Here is a 9262-nt window from a genome sequence, read left to right as displayed (position 1 = left end):
AGTGGTCCAAGTGTCTAGTCCTGCAAATTAATTTGGCAAGTCACCTTTCTTTTGTCGGTTGAAGCATAAGTGTCGAGTTCAAATCCGAATTTGTTTAGGCTTTTTAATTACTCGGCTAATTAGTCTATGAACGCTACTTCTTGAAGAGAAAGCTCGAGAGGCTACTCGAGAAATTTCAGTTGTCGAGTTATCTAAGAGACATTTGTGTTGTGAGGTAGAGAGTAAAAGTTACGGCATGATATTATTATCATTATTAAATTTTGAACTAATAAAATTATTGAGTGTTTGTTGATACATATTTTGATATGTATTAAAATAACTTCCTCTGCTGCCAATAATTATAATGATATTATGTATGTTGAGATAAAAAAAAAAATACTCCTAACGAAATATGCCAGAAGAATTCTTCTGTAAAAATTCACAATCCAAATGTCTTACGAAATCACTTTTTGAGTTGCCCTAATTGCCAAGACGAGAAATTTGACTTGTGTTTGGATTGCATTTTTCGTGATTTTTCATGGATACTCCTTTTTAGAAAAAAAAAATCTCTGTGCAATGGCCCCCAAGAAGTGATGAGAAAAAGTAAACGGAAATATTAATTATTATTGTCTGTATGACGCCATGCAAAATGATACAGCTCTGCCTCTGCTACTGTTATTCAAACCCTGGTCTGGTGTGGGAAGAGTGCCATTTCGGCTGTGGGTGGGGATGGGATCCCGATCATCATGCGAATGGAGAAAGGGAGCTACTGTCAAATTACTTTGTGGTAGGCACTAACAATAAATTCATCCAAGAAAGGCTCGTACTCATAGGGAAGAAGACTAGACCTGTGCACTTTGCATCCTTTACCAATGCAACAGGCTTTCTTAATTTCCCCCTTAGTTCTATTAATTTAAGCTTTATTTTATCTCCCCACTTTTCTTTCTTGCCAATGTTTGAATCATTTAATTAATTACTAGTTGGCCTTCATTTGTTTTGTTCTTCGCTGACATAGAAACAGATATTATTGCCACTTTGCGTAAGTCCAGACGAAAGCTTTTCTGTTGTTAGTTCTTTCGGAGCTAGGAAGGACGGAACCTTTGGTACATACTCATCTTTTATTATTTTTATGCTAATATTATCCAAACTCCAATTAACTTTTGTTGCTCATTGCTGATTGGCGTCTGATCACGAACCGCTTTGCTTTTTAATTTGATCTTTTTATACGTTTGTTCGTCTAGGGCTTTTTTTTTTTGCGGCTTCGTGACAATTCATAGTAGTGTGGGTGATACATGCAAAACTGGAGGACTTCTCAAGCAAGTTTCTAATCCTACTAGAGGGAGTTCCCCGCGGGCCGCGGCCCGGGGGAGGGGGGAGAGGAGAATAATGCTTTGAATAGTCCTAAACAAATAAAAAGGAAAAAAATGCCTTCATTTGGCAAAATTGCTTATTTGAAAAACTTCCCAATATTTGAAGTGTACTTTGGCCTGTTTGGCAAATGAATTTTTGCCCAAATTTGTCTCCTACCAATTTTTTAACAATTTTATTTACCAATAGTACTCTCAAAAAATTTCTCAAAATTTTTAACTTACACACTTCAAAATATGTAAAACACACAAAAAATTTCCCTCCGTCCTTTCTTCTTCCACCTCAACCCTCCACCACCTTTGTCGCCGGCACCGGTGCCGGCCACCTTTTTTTGTGACTTTTCTTTCTCCCTCTCCCCCCTCTCCTCCCTTTCCCGCCACCCTTCCCTTCCCCTCTGCCCGATCTGGTCTCGCGACCAGATTGCAGCCAGGGGGAGGGGGAAGGTGGCGGTGGAGGGAGGAGAGGGAGAGAGATAAAGCAAAAAAAACAAAAATTCATGTTTGGCGCTAGTTCTTCTGGCGGATGAGGGAGAGAGAAAAAAAAAAATTTCCGTGTTTGGCGCTGGTTCTTCTGGCGTGGGAGGGGGAAAGAAGAAGAAGAAGAAGAGAGGAAAAAAAGAAAAAAGAAAGAAAGAAAAAGAAAAGACAAAAGTTTTTTATTTTAAAATTTTTCCTACAACCTTTACAATTAATTATACTAGAGCTTTAAATAAACACCAAAAAAATTCATTTGTCAAACGACCTTTATTTAACAAAAAAATACAGTGGGTATTTGAGCGCTTACTATCTTTGTCATTTGTTCATGTAAGAAGCAGAGTAGTATTTGATTTCTAAAATTTTTTTAGTAACTTCCATTTTGCAATGAAAACTATGAGAACAGCATTCCACTCGTCCCAATGCGAAAATTACAAATCATCAAAATGTGCAACGCAGGATTATTTAAAGCGTCTAAAGCTTGAGGGAAATTGAGAATGATTGTCTCTAAAGCTTGTTCTTTTTTCTAGGATAATACTACTTTGGAGACATTAATGATACAAAGGAAATGGTCATCATTCATGAGCTATAGAAGTCAAAACTGACAATGAAGCGACAAGAATTTAATACTTGGCAGCCATAATTGTAGCACTACTGCTATCATGTCATATGTTCTCGTACTCGCCGGCAAAGTGCTTCAGCGTCATTGAATCATCTGGCCGGGAAAAAATAAAAATGTTTATTGAATCATCTGGCCGCTTTGCAGTCGTTAAATGTTCAAGAGCTTAAGCCCTCAATAGTACACAAAAAGATTTACTCCTTCGAGAAGAAACGAAGTAAATACAGAACTGTGGTAGCTGTTCTTGTGCATCTCCATTATTACGTCCCCTAGAAAGATTTTCCATCTTCATGCATGCCTGTTGCTGTTGCCTATGAATCCCTCGGGTCTTCAATTGCTGCCGGCTGTTTACTTTCACCAACAATCACCCACCTTTATTTGTTGTGCTCTTCGCGAGAGAATCCAAATCTTACGAGGGAAGAGAAAGGAGAGGGCTTGAAGATCGAATCAAACACTACTAACGAATTAATATCCTTAATTACTTATTGTTTAAGTTGACTTTCATTTATATACGTTTGCCCATTAAAGTCTTATTGCACATTATTATTATGTAAGTATAATCTTACCATTATTACTTTTTCCCTGTTGGACGACATTGTCAGAGTTGTTATGCCAGTTCCAGCCGCTGCAGCGGCGGTATTTTCTCGGTGTCTCTTCCTAATTGCCGGTTTCAAGTAATACAATTGCCGTAGCGTAGAAATTAAGATGATTAACTTGGCCAATCATGGGCAAGATATTTGCAAGGCACCTGGCAAATTAGTATAATCACACTTCTCTAGTCCAATGATTCTGATGATGAAAAGAAGGATGGGCTGATTTGCGTAATTCTCTGTTTGATGGGGGCGGTCCTCCACGACCTGCTGTCACATGAAGCACTCTCTATCTCCAACAGAAAAAAAAAAAAAGAGAAGGAAAACCCGAAAAAGAAAAAGAGAATAAGTAAGCAAGCAATTGATCAAAGCGTAACAGTTTTGGTATAATTGGAGGGAAATTGAGATCACTTTCTCGGATCCTGCGACGGAACATTGCCCTCACTGTCTAAATATATCATCAACATTCTGCTGGCGAAAGATAAAGGAAACAAGGAATGATGAAAAGCGGAAATAAAAGAAAAGCGGAAAGAAATCCAAGAAAACCAAAAGTATAGCTGGGAGTCTTATATAGCAGACAAAGTTGAGAGAGAGAGAGCGCGCAAAAGAAGCAACAGAACAATCAAGAAAATCAGTCCTTAAACTCACAAAATACATACTAAGAGGAGGAAGGAGCTAGAGTAGTGTCGTAAACTGATATGTGTAGAGTTTTGTAGAGAAACTGTTTTGATGATGGGAGCTACAAACAGAACTTTTAGTACCAAAAGTTCTTGTAGAAGGAGAGGAAGAAGAAGAAACAACAGTTGTGGTAGCAGTAGCAATAGTAGTAGTTTCTTCCTTTCTTCTCTCTCTTCGTACCAAACAAAACCCACTGAAGAAACTAATCATCGTCATCATGAAACACCACCCTCTGCTCCCTGCACTCCAAAAAAGCTACTCTAGCCATCAAAGCCTTTCGACCCTTAAATTTACCCTATCTCTTAGCAAAGCCAACCTCTCATCAACCTTTATCACCGCCACTGCTCCTTCAATCCCACAACCATGAACCAACACCATTCTCTCTTCCTCAGACCGAAGTTTTTAGCACTACTGATAATCGTTGCTCTTCTTCAAATTTCTCCGGTCATTTCTGCCGTCAGCCCAGCTCTTCCTTTGCAACTCATCTCCCTTCTTTCTCTCAAGTCTTCTCTTAAAGACCCTCTCAACACCTTCCAGGACTGGGACCCCGCACCAACCTTCTCCAAACCTGAATTTCCAGTATGGTGTACGTGGTCGGGTATCAAATGTGACAAGAAAACCAATCAAGTTACGACCCTTGATCTCTCCAGGCGCAACCTCTCAGGCATCATTCCGGCCGATATCACATACATTTCCCACCTGCATCATTTGAATTTGAGCGGAAACGCATTTGACGGCACTCTACCGCTGTCCATATTTGATTTCCCTTTTCTTAGAACGCTTGACATTAGTCACAACTACTTCAATTCAACATTCCCACCTGGCATATCCAGGCTCAGGTCCCTCACCCACCTGAATGCCTACAGCAACAGCTTCATCGGCCCTTTGCCAAATGAAACCATTCATCTCAGGTATCTTGAGTACCTCAACCTTGGGGGAAGCTACTTCGAAGGCCCGATACCCGCGAGTTATGGAAGGATTCCTAGGCTGAAGTTTATGCATTTAGCTGGAAATAATCTGACCGGTCCAATTCCAAATGAATTAGGTTTCTTGAATCAGCTGGAGCATATGGAGGTGGGATACAATGGCTACAGCGGTGGGCTTCCTTCTCATCTGGGCAACTTAGCGAATTTAGTATATCTTGACATCTCGACAGCTAATCTTTCAGGTGAGATTCCAGCTGAGCTAGGTAACCTGACAAAAATAGAAACGGTGCTGCTCTTCAGGAACCATTTTACGGGCGCCATACCAGAAAGTTTGGCTCAGTTGACATCACTGAAGATACTTGATTTGTCAGATAATAACCTCACAGGCACGATCCCGGTCTCGTTTTCAGGATTAAAAGAGATTACCCAGTTGCAGTTGATGGGTAACAACTTAACAGGTGAAATCCCCCAAGGAATTGGTGAGCTTCCTGGCCTTGAAATCTTGGGTTTATGGAACAACTCACTCACCGGAATTCTACCTCAGAAGTTAGGCTCAAATGCAAAGCTACAAAAGCTAGACGTCTCTTCAAATTCGCTCTCGGGTCCCATCCCGCCAAGTCTTTGCCTAAGCAACAGTCTCGTCAAGCTCATCCTCTTCTCCAACCAATTCGTGGGCGAGCTTCCTTCAAGTCTAGCAAATTGCACAGCCTTGAATCGTGTTCGGCTTCAAAACAACCAACTCAACGGCTCAATACCGTCAGGTTTCGGTTTCCTGCCGAACTTTACATTCATGGACATCAGCAGGAATAACTTCACTGGGCCGATTCCCAAAGATTTAGGGAATGCCGTCAAGTTAGAGTACTTGAATATATCGGAAAATTCGTTTGATTCTGAGTTGCCGAATAATATCTGGAGCGCACCAGCCTTACAGATATTGTCAGCTAGCTTTGCAGACGTCATTGGTACAATTCCGGATTTCAAAGGCTGTCGAAGCTTGTACAAGATTGAGCTAGAAGGAAACAATCTGACTGGAAGCATCCCGTGGGATATCGATCACTGTGAAAAGCTCATACATTTGAATTTGCGTAAAAATTCGTTAACAGGGATTATTCCTTGGGAAATATCAACACTTCCCTCCATTACGGACGTGGATTTGTCTCACAATTTTCTTACTGGAGCAATTCCGTCGAATTTCGGCAACTGCAGTACTCTGGAGAACTTCAACGTTTCTTACAACCAGCTCACTGGTCCTGTACCCTCCTCGGGCTCCGTCTTCACTAGCCTGCATCCGTCGTCCTTCACTGGCAATGAAGGGCTTTGCGGTGGGGTCATCAAAAAGCCTTGCCGGACCGATGGACTCGCGGATGGAGCCGTTGAGGTCAGGCAGCAACCCAAGAAGACGGCCGGTGCAATAGTTTGGATCATGGCCGCTGCTTTTGGGATGGGATTGTTCGTTCTAATCGCGGCCAGTCGGTGTTTTCATGCCAATTACAGAAGGAGATTCGCCGGAGACAGGGAAGTCGGGCCGTGGAAACTAACTGCATTCCAGAGATTGAACTTCACGGCTGAGGATGTGTTGGAGTGCTTGACCATGACGGACAAGATCATAGGAATGGGGTCCACGGGGACGGTGTACAAGGCGGAAATGCCAGGTGGCGAGATCATAGCGGTGAAGAAGCTATGGGGGAAGCACAAGGAGACGATCAGGAAGAGGAGAGGAGTTTTGGCCGAGGTTGATGTGTTGGGGAACGTGCGGCACCGGAACATCGTGAGATTGCTGGGATGTTGCAGCAACAACGAATGTACCATGCTGTTGTACGAGTACATGCCCAATGGGAGCTTGGATGATTTGTTGCATGGCAAAAATAAGGATCAAAATTTGGTGGCAGACTGGCTCACCAGGTACAAGATTGCTTTGGGCGTGGCTCAAGGGATTTCTTATCTGCATCATGACTGTGATCCGGTGATCGTCCACCGCGACTTGAAGCCCAGTAACATACTTTTGGATAGCGAGATGGAGGCTCGGGTGGCCGATTTTGGAGTGGCTAAGTTGATCCAGAGTGATGAATCAATGTCCGTGATCGCTGGGTCTTACGGTTACATTGCTCCAGGTACGTTCTTGTCATCTTTTGCTCTGATTTGCTGCTGCGAAAGTTATGATTTTGGGGTTTAATTTCATTGCCAAACGTGATGTTATAAAGTCAATTTCCAATCTTTCACTGCCACTAGGTGCAGCTCTAATAGTTGTTTTTTTTTTGCCCTTTTTGGTTTGCGTAAAGTATGTTGGTTCAATCAAGATCCAGTAGTAGTTGGAAGGAAGTAACTAAAATAAATGTTCCTTAAACTAAGAATTGGGAGCCTGCTTCATTCGCTGCCAGTAGGGAATATCCGTAGTTGTGTCGTCATGTCGGTTTTGTACCTTCTGTTGGGTGACGAGAGACGCCTTTTGCCCTTTCCTCTTGCGTGCCCATGGTCGTGGTAGTGCCATGTCTTGCGCACATTATTGTTATGTGGTGCAAGTCAATTTAGTGGATTAGTGGACATGTTAAGTTTTCGTTATGGATTTTTGTCAGATGCTACCTGCCCTTTTCGTGGTGTATAAAAAATTCGTGTAAGTGGACTAAAAAAAAAATGTTTCTTTTGAAAATTACCCATTCAAAATATAATCAAACCATTGTGCACGTATATATGAAAAAAAAAAAAAAATTCATCAAATTCAATAGTTTCTTACTTGAAGCAAGACACATTAAAGTTAGCCTAGTGATAACTACCAGGATGGTCTAGGGATAATAGTTGGTCGCCATGGATCTGAAATTGCCGAGCTTTACCCGTACAATCAAATCAGAGGAGGCAGGAGGCATTATGTTGTGCACTGTACTCTCTGCTCCAATGCCCCAATCTTTATCTTTTCGGATGTTTCTCGCCGTGATTTACTGCTCTTCCCCATAGCGCACTATTAGGCGTGAAGACCCCTTTTGCTTTTAGTTTTCACTTTTCTCTCGTCAATTGGTCCCACCTCTTCAAGTTTGTTTCATGATGTCTGATAAACATGCTTAATGCTAGTACATGCCTTGACGAGAATCCAAAGTCAAATGCTTTGGGCGGTTGAGGCTAAAATCCTGCCATGCTTTTCCAGCTTGTTCCTTTTCAAATTTTCAGCGTTCATTTGTATTTTTTTTTTGCAATGGATCTCTCTGAAGTTGGTGGATTTGTTTTTGCAGAATATGCTTACACGCTGCAAGTCGATGAGAAGAGTGATATTTATAGCTACGGCGTGGTGTTATTGGAAATCTTGACCGGGAAAAGATCTGTGGATGCAGAATTTGGGGATGGGAATAGTATAGTAGATTGGGTGAGGTCTAAGGTTAAGAGTAAAAATGGTTTTCTTGACATTCTGGACAAAAATGCTGGTGCGTCGTGTGCCTCCGTGAGGGAGGAAATGATGCTAGTGCTAAGAATTGCATTGATCTGCACCAGTCGAAATCCGGCTGACCGTCCAACTATGAGGGATGTAGTATCAATGCTGCAAGAGGCCAAGCCGAAGAGGAAACTGCCCGGAGGCGGCGTAACTGGAGGCGGCGGCGGCGGCGAAGAAAATGGCACCGCTTGCGATGCTATTCCTTTGGCACAAAAGCCGGCACCTATAATTGAATGTTAATAGGATTGGGATTTTTTTTTTGGGGTTTTTTTTTTCACTTTTCTAATTTTGATTGTGGGGATTGGTATAGGAAAGTCAATTTTTTTTCCCTCTTATTTCCACTTCCAAGTGTTCTGATTCTATCACTTGCCGTGACTCGCACATTAAGCTTGTTAAATGGTTCTTAATATATGCGTGCAAATTTCATAAACATCGAACCCTTGATGAGGGATGGATTGAGTTTTTGTTGAATCGCTATTGGTGATAAATTCAGGTACCGGAGAGGCTTGAAGAAACAAATGAAAGCACCGCTGAAGCAGCTTAAGCATCACCACCTCTCTCCACCGGAAACATATGGACATATTGTTCCCCAACGGTTCTAAATACACGTCATGTATAAACAAAAAATCTTATATTCAAATTCAAATTTAGACGATGTAACGTACAGCTAATCTAGTTAGTATATACATTAATAATGTAAAAAAAAATTAGTTCATAATAATAATAATGTTTCTCGTATCACTCCAAATGTCAAATATGCTGATTGAGAGTTGAAAGAAAATGTTGTTAAATTTCACCATGCAACGTCCGCGCGTGCAATACACCAAAGTGTAGTGCAAGATCAAAAGGCTTTTACGCTAAGGGGTGAGAATTGCTGAATTGACTCTTCTAGACTCTTCATCAAGCTGTATGGAATGCAACCTTAAACTTGTCTCTTGTGCCTGCAAATTGAGGGTTTCAACTTTCAATCAGATCTGAAGCTTTTCGAGTTTAACTAATCAGATTGTGCATGGGAAATGTATTGCTATACAATGCACTAATTAGACGCAATAGTTTCTTAGAAAACCCATTGATAACTGAGGTTGGGTTATGGGCCTAGTTTTGGTTTATTTGAAGCCACTATTGGGTCTAAACTCGAGATGCGCGATCAGCCCACATCGACCGCAAGCTGTACTTGAACAGTAACTTTTTGCACAGTCCGTTTAGATCAA

At 41.5% G+C, this 9262-nt stretch overlaps 1 protein-coding gene across 1 annotated transcript; it reads left to right on the top strand.

The window, feature by feature from the left end:
• The first annotated feature begins 3623 nt into the window (after positions 1–3623).
• LOC113730198 (uncharacterized) lies at positions 3624–8481 on the top strand. The gene is made up of 2 exons (XM_027254721.2): positions 3624–6744; positions 7855–8481. The coding sequence occupies exons 1-2, from the start codon at positions 4071–4073 to the stop codon at positions 8289–8291; spliced, it is 3111 nt and encodes a 1036-aa protein (XP_027110522.1). The 5' UTR covers positions 3624–4070; the 3' UTR covers positions 8292–8481.
• Positions 8482–9262: the final 781 nt, after the last annotated feature.

This window comes from Coffea arabica, chromosome 2e (assembly GCF_036785885.1).
Source record: "Coffea arabica cultivar ET-39 chromosome 2e, Coffea Arabica ET-39 HiFi, whole genome shotgun sequence".
Taxonomy (NCBI): domain Eukaryota; kingdom Viridiplantae; phylum Streptophyta; class Magnoliopsida; order Gentianales; family Rubiaceae; genus Coffea; species Coffea arabica.
Note: the sequence above shows the minus strand (reverse complement) of the source record. Positions and strands in the feature narration are given on the sequence as shown.

What these genes read in the sequence shown, in the direction of transcription:
- LOC113730198 (XM_027254721.2), top strand. Translation starts at nt 4,071, where the DNA reads ATGAACCAACACCATTCTCTCTTCCTCAGACCGAAGTTTTTAGCACTA. An exon ending in TTACGGTTACATTGCTCCAG is followed by an intron (nt 6,745 to 7,854) that starts GTACGTTCTTGT and finishes TTGTTTTTGCAG; the next exon opens with AATATGCTTACACGCTGCAA.